This window comes from Oryctolagus cuniculus, chromosome 8 (assembly GCF_051225735.1).
Source record: "Oryctolagus cuniculus isolate XC-2025 breed Fujian yellow rabbit chromosome 8, ASM5122573v1, whole genome shotgun sequence".
NCBI lineage: Eukaryota > Metazoa > Chordata > Mammalia > Lagomorpha > Leporidae > Oryctolagus > Oryctolagus cuniculus.
The window spans coordinates 18,783,910-18,803,425 of NC_142874.1; the positions used below are offsets into that span (position 1 = coordinate 18,783,910).

General features: G+C 43.0%; 1 protein-coding gene across 1 annotated transcript in view; it reads right to left on the reverse strand.

Moving 5' to 3' along the window:
- LOC127486657 (putative ATP-dependent RNA helicase DDX60) overlaps window positions 1–19,516 on the reverse strand; it is a 101,313-nt gene that overhangs the window by 7,772 nt on the left and 74,025 nt on the right. The window contains 8 exon segments of the mRNA XM_089303228.1: window positions 3,020–3,167; window positions 7,816–7,937; window positions 10,597–10,741; window positions 10,881–10,985; window positions 11,556–11,756; window positions 13,077–13,181; window positions 16,234–16,386; window positions 19,021–19,165. Of these exon segments, the coding sequence (XP_089159354.1) occupies window positions 3,020–3,167; window positions 7,816–7,937; window positions 10,597–10,741; window positions 10,881–10,985; window positions 11,556–11,756; window positions 13,077–13,181; window positions 16,234–16,386; window positions 19,021–19,165 (1,124 nt within the window).

A 19,516-nucleotide genomic window follows, 5' to 3' on the forward strand; every position in this document is an offset into this window, starting at 1 on the left:
AAAAGCTTTCTTTTTATTTTATTTGAAAGGTGGAGAGACAGACATGAATCTTCCATCTACTGAGTCACACCCCAAAGGCCTGTAACAGTTGGCACGGGGCCAAAGCCAGGAGCCTGGAGCTGCATCAGGTCTCCCTCGTGGGTGGTGGGGACCCAAGTGCTTGAGCCATCATCTGTTGCCTCCCAGCTTGTGCATTAGCAGGAAGCTGGATGGGAAGTGGAGTAGCTGGGACTTGAACCAGGCACTCAGATGTGGGATCAGGTGTCCCAACAGTGACTTTACGGCTGCACCGAAAGCCCACCCCATCCTCTGTTCCTCTTTCCCTCACAGCTTTCTCTGTACTTTGTGTTCCTGTCTCTCTCCTTCTGTCGTTCTATCCATGCATTTATCTATTTACATCTCCATTTCCATCTGTCTGACAATCTTCCTGTGTTTGTTTCTCATCTCTCTCTCTCCGATTGTCTCTACATCGCTTTTGTCTCTTTTTTCTTTACTTTTTTAACACACACTTCTCTGTGTCGTCCCCCATCAGTCTGTGCCTTTCTTTGATCTTTCTGTATTTCAGGTCCATGTGACCACTAGGGAGATAGATTCTACTGTCTTCTCTGTTCATCTAAAAGAGACAGGCACTGTAGTTCTACCTGGGGGACGGGCAAGTGTTCTACTCAGGGCTTTGCTTTATTTCACTGAACGTGAAAACCATGTTCTCTTACTCAGTCTCATCCCTAGGACTCCCACATTAATTGCTCATTTGATTCCAACTTTAGGAGGGGACTATGAACACCAAGGTTTAATGCCTGACCCTTAAGCCTCCACAATTAAATGTATAACTTGGATTTATTTTTCCTATAAAGAATAATCCTTTGACATTTAACCTTTATGATCATCTTGACGGAGGCAGGGAGATAGCAAGAGCAGAGAGGAACTGCCGGCTCCAGCCCTTGTGACGATCTGGCCCACACTTACCAAACTGCCTGCCCCCACACCACTCAAATCCCCTTTCCATGCACAGCCCCCCACCCCTTCTGTGTAGCGGAGGACTGCAGGTTCTGCAGTGCTGCAACTTAGAACCAGTGCCAGCTAGAAATACTCAATATGGCTGCAGGCTGTGCCCCCATGATGATCTTCAGCTCAACACAGGGTCACTAATGTTACCATGGGTGACACTCCTGTTCCCATCACACACCTGACAGCATGACACTTCTGATTGCAAAGGGCAAGGAAGCAGGTGGCACTCCAAACTCCAAACTCCACGAATTTGAATGTCTGATTAAGGCCCACAGCCCCTATGCCTCCAAATGGTATAAAAAGACAGCCCCCAAGCCATGTTGATTGCAACTCTCTCTCCTGGCTTTGCCTGCACTCCTTCCTGTATACTTTCACTTCTCACGTAAATAAATCTTGCTTGTCTGTTAGCCTCTACCTACGTCTCTTCCTTGAATTCCTTCCTGTGATGGGGCAAGAAGCTGGACCAAGCCAATCCCGTAGCCACACACAGCAACCTGAGGGAGGGGTTGCACAATCTGACTGTATCAAATGCCTCTGGCTTATACATCTTAAAGAAGTTAATGTATGCCACATGAATTTCACCTCAACAACAGCAAAAACATGCTGCCTGTTACTTGTCATCTCTTGTTCACATGGCTCTTCTTGGAAGTTCTATTAGTTTCCTAATGCTGATGTAAGAAACGGACACCACCTTTGTGGCGTAACGTAAGCCAAATCTGTCAGAAGGTGGAAATTGGTGTCATTGGGCTAAAACAAGTCATAAGCAGGGCTCTCTGCTTGTTCTTTTTGGGCGTCCTGGGAGGGCTCCTAGAAGCTGCCTCTCTGGTTCCTCCCACCTTCAGAGCCAGCTGGTCGGTTAACTCTTCCCATGCCATGTCCTCTCACTCTGATGCTCCTGCCTCCCTCTTCAACTTGATCAGGTCCACCCAGACAGTCTGCGTGTCTCCCCAAGCCAAGAGCAGCAGATCAGAAGATGTGATTCGATCTGCAGGCTTCATCCTCCCTTTGCCACAAAACATTCAGGCTCCTCAGATGAGGATCCGGACATCCATGGAGGCGGGGAAGGGTCTCACCCTACCAACCCCAGAAGTCACCCCAGAGGAAAAGGAGATCACCGCCCCACTGCACCACACCCCTCCAATTCTGGATGACAGCCATGGCTCGGAGACACTGGGTTCTTTCCCACGAAACTGACCCATGACTGGTGAACTTCTCACTCCCTGGCTGAAAAGGCCAACATTTTGCCTTGTCCCTCACACGCCTTCCATATTCCAATATAATCATGGATCCTGAAATAGGAAGAAGTCAAAGCAGCCCACCAGAACCACGGTTTTCTCCTTGTTTCTACAGGAAGTGGATGAAAACAGAATCCTGCCACATTCCCACATCTTCTTAGCTCTCTCTGTCTCCCTGCTAAGGACACTGAGTGCATGACCTGCTTCCAGAACCTTTATTTGTCATAGATTCATTATTTTTCTTTATATTTTTGTCATTTTCTTTCTCGTGCAGTTTTCTCCCTTCCTGAATCAGATGGGCGATGCCTTATCTCCCTCACCGCCCACTTTGTACTGAGGGAGTCACAACGCACTGATGGTCCTAAAGAAATATGCCAACATGCCTCTTCTCATAGTTTCAAAGCTATTCACATTGAAAAGTTGAACTAAGTGGAGAGTGTCAATATCCACTAAAGGACAAATAATATCAATAGGTAAAGAAATATTCTATAATAAATTCAGACTAGGCAAGGGGGTGCTTCTTCATGATTGTGCCAGAAGAAAATAGAACTATTTTAAGCATTTAGTGTTAAATGAAATCTACAGTGACTTACCTAATTCCAGACAATAAAAGATTTTTATCAGGGTAAAATTTCCACAGCATAAACTGAAGGACTTTTAGGGTTTTTTTTTTTTGTATATTCTCTTGCAATAGTTATGTCTTTATCTTCCAAACTTCCGTTTTATCTCAGCATAGTTAGATATGTTTTACTTTATGGGCCTTCTGTTCCTCTTACCTATTTCTGAAAGAGGGAGTCGGTATTCCTGGCTCCCATCAGCCAGCTTAGAAACGGTCAGGAGGAAGGAACCAAAGCTCTTCCGAATCCTGGCATTGTACTCCTTCACTGCAGCAGCGAAGTCCTCTGGAAGATGGCGGAGGAACACCTGTGAACAAGGAGTCAGATGGGCCTGACCGCTCAAACCAGGAGCAGAGCATGGCCAAGGTCTGGGAGACACGGGGCCAAAATCTTCTTAGGGACAGCGATTAAGCTGCTGCCTGGGATATCCTCATCCCATATCAGCTGCCTGCCAGTGCATCCTGGGAGGCAGCCGATGATGGCACAAGTACTTGGACCTCTGCCAGCTATGTGAGAGACTGGGATTGAGGCTCCTGGTCCAGCCCCTATTGCTATGGGCATTTGGAGAATGAACCAGCAAATGGAAGAATTTTCATTCGTGTGTGCGTGCTCTCTTTCCCCCCCTCCACTTGCTCTCTGCTTTGCAAGTAGATGAAATAAATGCATATTTAAAATGTATATTTTAAAAATATAGATGGAAATGTACTTCTAAATATAAACTCTTTTACTCATGGACACACAAATACATAAACTGAAGTAAAAACTAATGTGTAATCCTACCATTCAGGGATATAGGTTATAAAGATTTTGGTGATTAGAATCACCTTCTAACTAGGGTGCAGTATGCAGCTTCACAACAGAATGTTCATACTCAGCATTGTATTTGGTGCATTTTCCCATGTCATGGACTTCATTTAAAAAGAAGAATTTTAGCAGTCAGCATTGCAAGCAGATAAAGCCACCACCTGCAATGCTGGCATCCCATATGGGCACCAGCTCATGTCCCAGCTGCTCCACTTCCAATCCAGGCCCCTGTTAATGTGCCAGGGAAGGCAGTGGAAGATGTCCCTTGGACCCCTGTACCCACCTGCAAGATCTGGATAGAGTTCCAGGCTCCTGGCTTTTGCCTGGGGCAGCCCTAGCTGCTGCAGCTATTTGGGAAGCCAAGCAGCAAATGTTGGTTGGTTTGTGTGTGTGTGTGTATGTGTGTGTGTAACTCTGCCTTTCAAATAAGTAAATAATTTTTTTTAAAGGAGGGGGTGAGCCAGCGCCGTGGCTCACTAGGCTAATCCTCCATCTGCGGCGCCAGCACACGGGGTTCTAGAACCGGTTGGGGCACCAGATTCTGTCCCGGTTGCTCCTCTTCCAGTCCAGCTCTCTGCTGTGGCCCGGGAGGGCAGTGGAAGATGGCCCAAGTGCTTGGGCCCTGCACCCGCGTGGGAGACCAGGAGGAAGCACCTGGCTCCTGGCTTCAGATCATTCAGATCAGCGCAGCACGCCGGCCGTAGCAGCCATTTGGGGAGTGAACAAACGGAAAAAGGAAGACCTTTCTCTCTCTCTCTCTGTCTAGCTCTGCCTGTCCAAAAAAAAAAAAAAAAAAAAAAAAAATGAGGGGGTGAGTCCAGTGCTGTGGCGTAGCAGGTGAAGCTGCCACCTGCAGCGCTGACAGCCCACATGAGTGCTGGTTCCAGTCCCAGCTCCTGGCTTCAGAATGGCCAAGCTCCAGCTGTTGCGGCCATTTGGGGAGGGAACCAATGGATGAAGATCTCTCTGCTTTTCAAATAAATAAATCTTTAAAGGGGGGGGCAGAAGTCTGCACACAGGTACACACACACCATGTGTACACAAAGGCAGAGACCCGAAGGCTGCTTCTACAAGTCAAGGAGCACCAAAAATCAACAGCAACACCAGAAGCTAGAAGAGAGGTCTGGACCAGAGTCTCCCTCGAGGCCCTCAGCAAGGAAACCTCTGCCATGCTTCTGCATCTACAGGGCTGCGAGACAATGCATTTCTTTTTCTTTTTTTTTTTTTCTTTTTTTTTTTTTTGTGACAGGCAGAGTTCGACAGTGAAAGAGAGACAGAGAGAAACCAAATGGCTGCTATGACCAGCACACTGCGCCTATCCGAAGGCAGGAGCCAGGTGCTTCTCCTGGTCTCCCATGCGGGTGCAGGGCTCAAGCACCTGGGCCATCCTCCACTGCACTCCCAGGCCACAGCAGAGAGCTGGACTGGAAGAGGAGCAACCGGGACAGAATCTGGCGCCCCAACCGGGACTAGAACCTGGGGTGCCAGTACCGCAGACGGAGGATTAGCCTAGTGAGCTACGGTGCCAGCTGAGACAATTCATTTCTGCCATGTAAGCTACCTGGTTTGTACCACTTCATTAGAGCAGCTTTAAGAAACTAATCCTTGGTCATCACGCATTTCTACTGAGAACTTCAAATACTAAAGAAAAAAAAATTTAGAAGAACATATAAGACTTGTTCGTTTCTCTGGGGTACAGTATACTGTTTCATCACATGTAAGCAGATCAATGAGGTAATTAGCCTTTCCATTTCCTTACCTTTAAAAAAAAAAGATTTCTTTATTTGGAAGTCAGAATACAGAGGGAGAGAGAGATTCTCTCCATCCACTGGTTCACTCCCTAAATGGCTGCAATGGCCAAGGCTGAGCCAGGTGAAAGCCAGGAGCCAGGAGCTTCATCAGGTCTTCCATGTGGGTTGCAGGGCCTAAAGCACTTGGGCAATCTTCCACTGTTTTCCCAACACCTTTAGCAGGGAGCTAGACTGGTAGTGGAGCAGCTGGGACACAAACTAGTGCACACATGGGACGCCAGCATTGCCGGCGAAGCGTTTACCCACTATGCCACAGCAGTGACCCCTCCTTACCTTTTCTTTATATTTGCAGCCTGCCAGCTCCTCTCTCCCAATGCTGCAGAACTCTGGGCACAGGACAGCTCCATCCGAATCCCACACTAAGAGACATGACCAGACTCTAACAAGGCTTCCAGCAGCCTGAGGCTGGATTTCTAGATGATTCTAGCCCTGCAACCCTTAAAGTGATAGTGGCCAGCAGAAATTTCCTATTTGTTCTAGCCAATGCACAGCTGGTAAGAGGTACCCAACCTCCCTTTTTTGGAACATTTACTAGAAAGTGCATACAATTTTAACTATGAGAAACTTCAAAGAATTCAGGGAAAATGCAATTAAAAGATAAGCTTATTGTGGTGCAAAACAGTCTTGAAATGTATGTAAAGTTTTCCTTTTTAATAATCACTTTCTCTTGCAATTGTTATGTTTTAAATTTTTATTTATTTATTTGAGAGACAGAGAAATGGAGAGACAGAGAGCTCCCATTTGCTGGTTTGTGTCCCAAATGCCAATAACCATCAGGGCTGGGAAGCAGGAAGGTGATCCAGGCCTCCCACATAGGTGGCAGGGACCAAAGTACTCGAGTATCACCTACCGTCTCCCAAAGTGCATATTAACAGAGAGCTGGAGCTGTCACCAGGCACTGATCCAGATATTCCAACATGAAACATGGGCGTCTTAACTGGCAGCCTGAACCACTCAGTCAAATGCCCGCCTTAAAGCATGTTGTTAAAGGATCTATGAGATCAGTGTAACTGTTCATTGAGATCTTTGCCACATTTTCAGATGAGCCAAGCATTTTATTACTTTCTACCTTTAATTACAGCTGAGATTTTACATTTTGTTTTCTTTGTAACTTTAGTATAGGGAAAGTTATACATTTCAATAGATTATTTTGGCAAATTATAAACATTTTTCTGTTGATTTTCTTGGCTTTTTACATAGCCAGAGATTTTATCTGTAAATAACAATTACAAAAATAAGAGCCAACATTACTGAGTGTTTTTATATGCCAAACATTGTTTTAAGCATTTTGCGTGTATTTTTAAAGATTGATTGATTGATTTGAAAGGCAGAGCAACAGAGAAAGGGGAAGAGACAGAGAGAGAGACAGAGACAGACAGACAGAGATCTTCCATCTGCTGGTTCACTCCCCAAATGGCCACAACAGCCAGGTCTAGGCCAGGGCAAAACCAGGAGCCAGGACCTCCATCGTGGTCTCTCCCATGTAGGTTGCAGGGACCCAAGTATTTATGTCACCTTCCACTGCCTTCCTAGGCACATTAGCAAGAAGCTGGGTCAGAAGCAGAGGAGCTGAGACTCAAGCCAGCATTTGATAGGGGATTCCTGCATTGCAAGTGGTGGCTTAACCCGCTGAGCCACAATGCTGGCCCCACTTTGCAGGTATTCACTCATCTAATCCTCATGGCAACTCTTCGAAGTGGGTGCTATTCCAATTGCCAGTTTTCAGATAAGAAAACAGGTCTGGTACAGAAATGTGCCATCAGTTCAGTGGCAGGGCTGGGCGGGTAACCCAGCACATTACTCCATCATACGCTGTAGTATTTTGCTGTTCACCTCGCCCACCTTTGCATCGGATGAAAACCATCCGATTTTCCTTTCTTTCCATTTGGCAAGGATTAGAATTCCCAGAACACTATTTCTAGATAGGTGTTAGATTGATCTTCTTATCTTCTTCTTTATTAATATTAATATTAAATGACTAGCTGGCTATTCATCTCTGTTAGGAATAAGTTCCATTCATCTGCAATTACTACACTATGACACTTCAGAAAGTTCATGGAAACTGTAATTAAAAGGTAAGTTTGACTGCAAAACAAACTGACATCTATTCATACAAGGGATCTTCAAAAAGTTCATGGAGAACGCATATTAGTAAAAAACAAAGCATTCATATACAAATCTGCACTCATGCATCCCAAAGACTAACTGGAGCATGAAGAAGTAACTCTAGTGAATGATGGCAAAATCTTGTTACTGGGAAAATGCTGTTGCACTTCATTATTATTAAAGCAGAAAGAGGTTACATCAAAGTACGAGTATTGCAGTATTTTATTTTCTTACCATTGAATGAGAAAACACCTTCTTAAACTTTTTCGCACAGGGAGGAAGGTATCTCTTTCCAAAAAGATGTGCTAAAACCACCACCAAGGTTTCCATCACATCTTCAGAAAATGTCTTTTTGCCTGTATTTTGTTATTTTAAAAAAAAAGTTTAATTTTTCAAAACCTTAGAGAACAAATGTAATGTGTAAGACACAGCTGAAAACTTACTTCCTATGAATTTGGTGACTTTTTTTTAACAAACTACACCAGCATTTCACAATTATGGCAGGCTAACTGATGGCATCTTGCTACAAAACGCTTTGCATCCTCCTACCCACTCTTACCTGCAGAAGCCTGGTGGTCAATGAGCGATGGTTGCCCCTACTCTGTAACTGCCCTGGGATTCCCTCACTGGCTCCAAGTCTTCCCTTTGCTCCTCTGTCTCCATTCTACTCATTTTTTTCTACCTTGGTGCAACCCCTGCCAAGGAACAAAGGCCCGAAGCTGCTTGCTAAACTCCTCGTCTGCCCTTCCAGGCCCTGTGTGACGTGAATCTGCGCCCACTCTCTCTTTGGTGCACGTTACAGAAAGAACTCGCACCTGCTCCTCTTGACAGGCCTTTGCTGCCAATATTGCTTTTTCCGTGGAATATTTATTCCCCATATTTTCTTATGCCCAAACCCTCGCAATACACTAGGGACTAAATCTCCTAGAGGGAAAGCCTATGTGAAATTCCCGATATTTGATCTGCTCCAGCATTTTGCAAAGGGCCAGGGTCCAGACCACTGGGAGCATGATGGATGAAGGAGCTGAATGACAGGCACTCATGAGAGACTAGGAAACAGGCTACAGGCTATCAGAGAAATGCCATGCAGAGTGAGGCTTTCAAACTTGATTTCTTTTTTTTTTGTTTGTTTGTTTGTTTGTTTTTTGACAGACAGAGTGGACAGTGAGAGAGAGAGAGACAGAGAGAAAGGTCTTCCTTTGCCGTTGGTTCACCCTCCAATGGCCGCCGCGGCCGGCGCGCTGCGGCCGGCGCACCGTGCCGATCCAATGGCAGGAGCCAGGAGCCAGGTGCTTTTCCTGGTCTCCCATGGGGTGCAGGGCCCAAGCACTTGGGCCATCCTCCACTGCACTCCCTGGCCACAGCAGAGAGCTGGCCTGGAAGAGGGGCAACAGGGACAGAATCCGGCGCCCCGACCGGGACTAGAACCCGGTGTGCCGGCGCCGCTAGGTGGAGGATTAGCCTAGTGAGCTGTGGCGCCGGCTCGAACTTGATTTCTATACATTGTTAGCATCATGTGAAAATTGTGCCCAGCTTTCAAATTGCTTTAGCATTCTGAGACCCTCTACGCAATATTTATATCATAAGTAAAATTCATGACTCTTTCTTGGAAAAAAAAAAAAAACAGGTTCACATGGATCAAAGGCTTTATGATTTGATTTATTATTAGTGTTAAGATATCATGGGTCAGCACTGTGGCATAGTGGGTTAACACCTGGCCTGCAGTGCCGGCATCCCATATGGGCACCGGTTCAAGTCCTGGCTGCTCCACTTCTGATCCAGCTCTCTGTTATGGCCTGGGAAAGCAGTAGAAGATGACCCAGGTCCTTCGGCCCCTGCACCCATGTGGGAGAACTGGAAGAAGCTCCTGGCTCCTGGCTTCAGATCGTCCCAGCTCTGGCCATTGCAGCCAATTGGGGAGTGAACCAGCAGATGGAAGACCTCTCTCTCTCTCTTTGCCTCTCCTCTCTCTGTGTAACTCTGACTTTCAAATAAATAAATAAATATTTTTTAAAAAGATATATACTACCATATCATCTTAATTATTTCTGTACTATTTTGATAAAAGTTGATGTTTCCAAAAATAAAATAGAACAATGGGTCACTAACTGTATATTCTAGCCTTAGCTGCCTGCATTTGTGTTTGGATCACACCGTTCTATTTCCCTCTTTACCTTACAGCATTGTGTTTCAGTTATAGAAAAGGGAAAAACTAATTTAAAATTATAGTAAAGGAAATCATTACAGATGACAATGTTTTATGTAAATAACTTCCAAAAATTTTTCAGTAGAATAATGCTTATTGTCTTTAACAAAGCTAAAGGTTATAATTTCTTAAAATTTAAAAGTATATTAAATAATCATTAAGAATCATATTTATATTATGATTATACATACAAAATTCAGATGCTAATAATATTTTATAAACATATTTAATTTTGTAAAATGACAAGAAAAACCTTCAAGATACATTAGGAGAATGGGCAATCAGAAAATGGCCTACCAAGATGCATGCTTAGCCTAGCAGTTAAGATGCCTACATCTCATATGGGGTACCCAGGTTTAAAATTCAGATCCAGCTCTTACTTCCTGCTAATGCAGATGATGGCGCAAGTGATTGACTGGGTTCTTCCCACCCACATGAGAGACATGGATTGAGTTTCCAGCTCCCAACTTTGACCTGGCCCAGGACCAGCTACTGTGGACATCGGAAAGCAAATCAGTGGAAGATTTCTCTTGGTCTACTCGCTCATTCATTCATTCATTCATCCTCTCTCTCTCTTTTCCCTCCTCCCCCCCTCTCTCCCCATCTTTCCCTTCTTCCCTCCTTCCCTGTCTCTCCCCCTTCTTCCCCCTGTCCCTCCCTCCCTCTCAATCTTTTAAAGATGACACACCATCAAAAGCAAATGTAGTTCTGGGGAATGTGCAGGTATATGTGAAGCAGTCGTACGGGATGTCAGTGTGTGTACATGTACAGTGTAAGGGGTAGGAGTTGGGAAAAGGATATCTGCTCACCATCTACGATGACTGGAACACACAGCTTGTGAAACAGACCTTTCACCAGCATGCTTACTAAAGCAAAGTTTGAAGGTTCGTGGTAGTGCAGGTGGGACACAAGGCCAGCATATCCAACGGGAACACATTCTTGATTCAGGTATCCCTGTGAATCAATTTAACAATTTAGCCTCAGTCCCTAGATCTCAGAAATACCCAACAGGTAAGTCATCAAGTAAGGAGATTTCAGTAGTAAAGTTAAATACATGTACGAACACTTTAGTGAAAACAGGTTTAAATCTTACCTCTCTGATCAAGAATTGCAAAGAATATATGAAGTAAAATTTTAACATGCACTTGACCTTTGGTCACTTGAAGGACATCAAGGAATACTGGAGCAGCGACAATGCCTATGCACACATGTCAAAACACCAAAGTTAGACAGGCTAGCTATAAAGTTTGAGATATCACTAATGACTTTGTTATATTATATACTCTAAATAATTATTACAGATATGCCATAAGTTTTACATTCTCTATGTATGAATAAAACATAATAGGATGAAAAATTTACTGGGAGAGATGAACAATGACAACTTCACTCATAACCACTGAGAAATAAATGTAAGCTTATGAATATATAAAAGTAAGAGTTAGGAACATTCCAGTATTTAGTACATTTTCAACCATTAATTCTTTGAAAATTTACTTTTAAAATGTTCTAGGCTAGATATATTTATTGAAAAAATTTCTCATATATGCAGAGTGTATTTATAATCATGGACTTAATTTGTCACGTGTACAGAAGTTACCACCATGTTCTTGTGTGAAGGAAAGGCACTAAGACAAGAATCAAATGTTGCTAAGAGTTTGCGAACTGCACATTGTGATTTTATTCCCTCCAAGATACCTAACAGGCGAGGCTTACTTTAGACTTGAGCTAAGATGATTATGTCTGTTAGAGAGGGTAGAGACTGTACCTTTGCTTTGGCATCCTCTTTGTCATCTGCTTTGGCAACCAACAGCATGAGTCTGAGAACCACGGTGATGTTTAGGGGAAACTGACCCTTCAGCTTGGGCACATCAGACTTCAAGAGCCGGTCTATCTTGGGTAATGGAATATCATAGAAGATCACACTTCCTATAAGATCTTCTCCACGCCTTCCTGCACGCCCAGACATCTAAAGAGATGACCACAAAACTTATGCAAGTTCAAATCCTGGCACTGTAAATAATGTCTCACTTACCTATACCATGTGGAACATTAAACATTTGAAAATAAATCTTCAATGAGTTTTTTGTTTCTTGGTATATTGATGTTGTCAAATCTTGCAGAATTATTTTATTTTATAGATATATTTTTATAGATACATTTTAAAGTCCAGTGTTAAGACAGTATTGCCTCTTTTTAAAAAAATAAATGGAGTACCAGCTCCTGTGTTTAGAGATCATGATCTGGGGTCGGTGCTGTGGTTTAACTAGGTTGGGCCGCCTACAGTGCCAGCATCCCATATGGGCACCACTTGGAGTCCCGGCTGCTTCCCTTCAGATCCAGCTCCCTGCTCATGGCCTGAGAAGGCACTGGAAGATGGCTCAAGTGCTGGGGTCCCTGCACCCATGTTGGAAATGTGGAAGAAGCTCCTAGCGCCTGGCTTCAGATTGGCCTAGCTCCAGCCTTTGGGTCCATTTGGGGAGTGAACCAAATGATGAAAGACCCCCCCCCACCTCTCTCTGTCTATAACTCTGTCTTTCAAATAAGTAAATAAATCTTTAAATAAACAAATAAAGATCATGACCTTAGGGAAGGCATTTGGTGTAGGATGCTTGGGATGCCTGACACCTAGATTGGAATGCCTGGGTTCAAACACCAGCTCTGGTCCCCTTCCCAGCTTCCTGGAAGGCAGCAGGTGGCAGCTCAAGTAGTCAGGTTCCTATCATTCACACTGGAAATCCGGACTGAGTTACTGACTCCTGACTTCAGCCTGGCCTAACCCTAGCCACTGTAGGTGTCTGAGGCTTGAACCAGTGGGTAGGAAACCTCTTTGTCTCTTTTTTCCTTCCTCTCTCGTTTCTCTCTCTCTGCCTATAAAATTAAATTAAAATCATGGCCTTTAAAGCAGGCACAATTTCTGATTTACCAACGTAGTTCCAGAAATGAGCCTAAAATCAAAACCTTATAGACACTTAACATATAATTATTGGTGGTTGGCATGAATTGGGTGCTCAAAGATGTAGTTACTTCCCTCCAATATTATTTTTGTTTATGTTCAAGAATATTTATCAAATTGAGAATATCTTCAGGAAAACTAAGCTACTGACAATATATTTTACAAGTTTTTTAAGTGTAATCATATTCATTAATATATATATATAAAAACTCAGTTTCAAATATTTTTATGGCCACCAAATATTTCAGAACAAATGGCTTTTCCTGGCCTACTGAATGAACATTTCAGATACCTGTATATAGAACCGTAACAGAAGGCATGTATTATAAATACCTGTCGAAAGTTCAGAGCATCCAAATAAACAGAGTCTTCTGTAAAAACAACGGTTTTACAGGGCATATTAATTCCCAAAGCAAGGGATGATGTAGCTGTCACTACCTATGATGGAAAGCAAAAAAATAAAAAATTGGGAAAACATATTTAATGTAGCATACACAGATGCATACGTAGTAAGTATTGACCAAATTAAATCCCCTTACATTATTTTTCTTGAGTAAAAGTGCAGTGTTAAGACAGTATTGCAAAACATCAAACTCTATGCTTGCTTTTGGAATAGACAGCTCTACATCCCACTTGGATGTTCATTCATTCTCATATTCTTGCTGAACATTACAATTATACAGCATTTTCCAGGTAACAAAATGATACAAAATCAAAGCCATTCAGTAAGCCTTCAGTGTTACTGTCTGTGTGTGTTTGGCATGAATAAGAGCAATATGTTATACAAGGAGTTTATTTTCACGTTAAAAGATTTCCAAGAACAGAAAATAGTAAATGATACAAAGTCAGACTAAGCAGGAAGCAAGTCATAATAAGCATGACAAAACCATTCTAAGACGTAGATTGTAAAAAGAAAGAAAGGTAATATGATATAATTAATATTTACAAGATCGATTTGGCAGCTCTGGGAGGAAATAATTGTAGGAGGTGATTACCAAAAGTAGAAGTCTGACAGAATGCTTTTAGATTATTCTAGACAACATATTATGACATAATTGAACAGGAAATATTCCTAGTGGAGAGATGTGGGCTGTACATGCATGTGTGTGCACGTGTGTGTGTGCGTGCATGTGTGTGTGTGTGAGAGAGAGAGAGAGTTGATAAGCACTTGCTGACGTATTCTGGCTGTTTTAATGTGGAAGGAAAAAGCACTGGGTTCCATGTCCCTGAGTTCTGTATCTGTGAATTCAACCAACCAAAGACTGGAAATATTTGGACAAAAAAGTGTACTGAACACTTACAGTCTTTTTTTTTCCTGTCATTATTTTCTAAATAATATACTGTAGCAACTACTTACATACAATACACTGCACTAAGTAATGTAAGTAACCTAGAGACACAGAGGATATGCATTGGTTCTATGCCAAAGCTATGCTGTCTTATATAAAAGACTAGAGCACTGATGGATTTTGGTATCTGTGCAAGTCCTAGAATCAGTCCCCTGCAGATACCGAGGGGTTCACATTTCTTAGAGAAAGGTCAATCTACTGCTGGAAACTGTCTTATCTCAAACCTACCTAAGGTTGCTCAGATACATTTTTGTTTCTCATGTAGCCTTTTCTTCTCTTGAAAATAAACATAGTTAGGTTATACATTTTCCTCCAACTACTAGCTTAGCTGCATCACAGAACTTTGTCTATACAGCATTTTATTTACCTAGCAAATAAATAAATTTTCTGGGGCTGGCGCTGTGGCATAGCGGATAAAGCTGCCGCCTGCAGTGCTGGCACCCCATATGGGCGCCGGTTCGAGTCCCGGCTGCTCCTCTTCCAATCCAGCTCTCTGCTATGGCCTGGGAAAGCAGTACAAGATGGCCCAAGCACTTGGGCCCCTGCACCCACGTGAGAGACCAGGAAGAAGCTCCTGGCTCCTGGCTTCAATAAGCGAAGCTCCAGCCAGTGCGGCCAACTGGGGAGTGAACCAGCAGATGGAAGACCTCTCTCTCTCTGCCTCTCCTTCTCTCTCTGTGTAACCCCGACTTTCAAATGAATAAATAATTCTTTAAAAATAAATAAATAAATAAACTTTCTTATTTCCATTATTAGTTCTCCTTTACCCCGTTAATTTACTCTTAATTTTCACACTGCAGTTTATACAGTTATCTTTCTGGATCACTGGGGAATGATTGGGCTATCTGAACAAAGAATGGACTTTCGGGGCTGGGACTGTAGCTCAGCAGGTTAAGCTGCCACCTGAGGTGCCTGCATCCCATAGGAGAGCAAGTTTGAGCTCTGGCTGTTTCATTGCCTACCCAGCCCCCTGCTAAAGTGCCTGGGAAAACAGTGGAAAATGGCCAAGTACTTGGGCCCTTGACACCCATGTGGGAGACCAGATGGAGTTCCTGGTTCCGGGCTTCATTCTGGCCCACTGTGGCCATTGTGGTCATTTGGGGAGCGAATCAATAGAGGGAAGATTCCACCCCCCCCCCGTGTGTGTGTGTGTGTGTGTGTGTGTAACTGTCTTTAAAATAAGTAAATACATCTTCAAAAAAAGAATGGATTTTATTTAATAAAAATGTAACAATATGGATTCATCTGTGGCAATAATATGTTGTAATAGTGTAAGATGTTAATAAAAGGAGAAATTGGGTGGCATGAGATATTCTCTGTACCATCATAACAACTTCAGTTTTTAACCCTAATACTCAAAATCTAAATGAAGTTAAAAAGAGTCATCCTGGAAAGAAATTTGGCTATGTATTTCCAGAGCCTGCTACCTTTTCCTTCTGAGACATTTCTTTCACTTAGCAGAATCAATCAATTCTAAATAAATAATTAAAATGATGATTGATGGGGCCAATACTGTGGTGCAGTAGGTAAAGCCACTGCCTGCAGTGCTAGCATCCCATATGGGCGCCAGTTCAAGTCCTGGCTGCTCCACTTCCAATCCAACTCTGCTATGGCCTCGGAAAGCAGCAGAAAATGGCCCAAGCACTTGGGCTCCTGCACCCACCACAGTGGGAGACCTGGAAGAAGCTCCGGGCTCCTGGCTTCAGATCGTCCCAACTCCAGCCATTACAGCCACTTGGGGAGTGAACCAGCAGATGGAAGATCTCTCTCTCTCTCTCTCTCTCTCTGTAACTCTTTCAAATACATAAATAAACCTTTTAAAAAATGATTGTCTATGTTGAAAGAAAATTAACAGTATAATGCTTAAGTAAATTAAATATGTGTATTTTCTGTTGCACACATGTTTATTACCTCATGCTAATTATTAAAATAATATTAGGCAAGGCAGACAAGATCCCAAATTGGGTACACATTATCATATTAACTATGTAAAATGTATGGAAGGAAATATGATAAATGTAGGTGGCGCATCTCCCCAGGTGCAGGGATTGAGAGAGAGCTAGATAGAGCATCTTCCGTCCCGTAGCCACTGCAGCTACCCAATTAAAGTGAAAGCTGTGCTTTGTAGTGAGTTCATCTACCTTGACGTGCTTCAGTCTGAAAAGGGTCTCAACAACTTGTCTCTGTTTGTACTCCATTAAACCATGATGGTAGCCAATGCCCCGCTGTAACAGCCTGATCAGACCAGAGCCTCCTCTTGTCCATCTCAGCCTGGATACAATCTTCCTGAAAGTCTGAAACACACACACAGTTTGCAAAATCAAATGAAGGCATATGTCCTTTGACTGAAGCCTGATTTTATGTGTTAGAAGGCTTTAGCAGGCAGAGTTAGATGCATTTCTAGGAAGAGCAGTTGTGTTTTAGGCTAGAACCTCAAGTTCATAAACAGAGCAGTTCTGTCCTAAGTGGCATTCATGCATAAGACCTGAGAAAGTAGAATGCAGCCCAACCTCAAATGCACTGATCCTTTCTTCACATGCCTTCCTCACAGCAGCCATGTGCCCAATTTTCCCTCATACACCTGCTGACATCATTCCCACAATGCTGGAGGCAGCTCCAGCTCATCCTGGGGTAATGAGGAAACACTGAAGCAACACAGTAAGAATTCCAAGAGGAAGATGCTCCATGCAGGCCCAGCGTCCCTCCAGGCAAGTAGCAAAATCCATCCCTGGCCCCGACACAGCTCTCAGCGGAGTCTGATGATCAACTGCCTTGTGCTCTATTTTTGCTGCTGACTTGAAACTAACTAACCGCTGTTCACTCCAATCACATCTGACCACTGTCTGCCCGTGTCTGTCTGTGTCTCCCTGTGCTTCCAGGCTGGCACCTTTGTGTTTCTCACTTCCTGTCTCTCTCTCCACACTCTCTCCCCATCTCTGTCCTGCAGCCCCTTCTCTGAAACTCCCTGTCTGCTCCTGAACAGTTTCTACCTCTGTCAGTCACTATTGCTCTTTTTCTTTCTTTCTTCTCTTTCCCACCCTCTTTTTTACTTTTATTCTGCTTCCCTCCCCCTTTCCAACCTGCACCATCACTAAAAGAAAAAAGCAAACATACACAAGTAATAACCATTGATCTGACTACATGGTCTAGTAGGTCAACCAACCAACAGATGCACACCCGTTATCTGGCATATCTCTCAGTGTTCTGGGCTTAGTTTCTGAGTGAGACACACAGCAGTGGAGGAGAAGGCAACCGTTTCTAGTTTGTAAAACTGGGCATGTGGTGGATGATTTGGTGACATGAAGCACAGAAAACGGGAGAAGTTTTCAAATGAAAGACAAATCTGATTTTGATTTCTTGGTAGCAAGTCACTGCATTAGCTCAGAAAAGAGATTTAACATTTACCTTTTCTTTTTCTTAAATTTTTTATTTGCTATAAGGAGAACAAATCTCATGTATTTTATATATACAGTTTTAAGAACATAATTATGGGGCCGCCACTGTGGTACAGCGGGTAAAGCTACTGCCTGTAGTGCCAGCATCCTATATGGACACCAGTTCGAGTCCCAGCTGCTCCACTTTCTATCCAGTCCTCTACTAATGTGCCTGGGAAAGCAGTGGAGGATGGCCAAAGTGCTTGGATCTCTGCAACCATGTGGGAAACCTAGGAGAAGCTCCTGGCTCCTGGTTCCTGGCTTCAGCCTGGCCCAGTCTTGGCCAATGTGGCAACTTGGGGAGTGAACCAGCAGATGGAAGATTTGTGTGTGTGTGTGTGTGTATATCCGTGTAATTCTGCCTTTCAAAATAATAAATATTTTTTTAAAATATCATGATGATACTTCCCACCCTCCTTTGTTCCCTCCCTTGCTCCCATCTACTTCCTCCTTCCTTTCTTATTTTCCTTTAATTTCTACAATGATATACTTTGAATTCACTTTATAGTCACAAGATTCGATTATTGCTCATGGCCCTTGTCTATACTCTTCAGGAACAGTGGGGTTTTTTGCTGACTGCTTGTTGAATTCTTTACTTACTGGAGGGTGACTCTTGGTGATTACTTTTACCTTTTCTATTTCTATTTCTATTACATAAAAGATTATCATTAACTTTAACAGATGCAGTCGACTGCACAAAGAAAAAGCCTGCACTTGCTATACCTCGTCATGAATCTTTGAACCACTTTTAATAGCTGTGTAAGCTTACATATATAATCTTAACTTCTTCAGCCTCCAACTCCAGTTTCCCATACATTAAGATCAATTTAGATGAAATAGGTTGTGTTTTATAAACTGCATAGTACAGTATAGACACACACACACACATATAAGGTTATGCGCCAGATTGTGCACCACCAAAACTGAACTTTGAAGTACTTGATACAATTAAGTTAAAAGTAAAATCATTACAGTGAGCTGCAATCCAATATGACTACTACCTTTGTAAGAGGAATTTCCGACAGACACATACAGAGGAAACACGATGTAGTGGTAACAGACAGCAGGGAGAAGGTACCCAATTATACAAGAGGACTGCAACAAGTTCATGGAAAAATCAAATCGAAAAACTAAGTTTATTCTAGTGCAAAAAACTTTAGAAATTCACGCAGAGCTTTCTCATAACATGTATTCTCCATGGCCTCTGGGAAGATGCCTCGTGTGGGCAGATTTCAAAATTCTTTTGCATAAAATAAACTTATTTTTTAATTCTGTTTTTCATGAGCCCTCTAAAGTAATGCATGTAAGCCCTGGAGAGAGACCTGGAGCAGACCCTGCCCTCTGAAGCCTCAGTAGGAAGTAATCCTACTGGGTGCCAGACTTCCAGCAGGCATAACTGTTAAGAAATAAATTCCTAACACGTGGTACCCTGGTGCAGAAGCCTTAGCAAATGAATCCATCCACCTAGGCATGCCCCCTGTTCTCGTCTCTTACCTTGCTATCCACACCTGCTCGATCAACATAAGTACAGTCCGGAGGAACTCCTTTACTCTTTTTAAGACTCTTCTTTATTTCCTTTATTTCAGCGTCCCATAAAATCAATCTCTGAATTCGAGCAGTTGAATTTGAATGTAAATAACTGAATATAAAAAATCAGGAACGTCGTGAATATTGATTATAACATGCCCTCTTCTTTTCAACATTTGAAATTGTGTCTGTAAGTGCCAGCATAAAAGAATGCCTGGTAATTTGAACCCAAAATATGATTGCCCTTATTAAAGGATATTCACCAGGCCTTAATTACTTCAATTCTCATTGCTTACCATCTGTTATTTTTAACATAAGCATTGACACCTACTTAACAGAAAATAGAAAAACCATTCTTGGTCCTGCTTGACTACAGATTCTGGTATGAGGCCTGCTCACCTGTGGATTCCAGCAACAGGTCTGTCGCCAGACTTGGCAAGCCAGTAAGCCCATAAGCTCCACT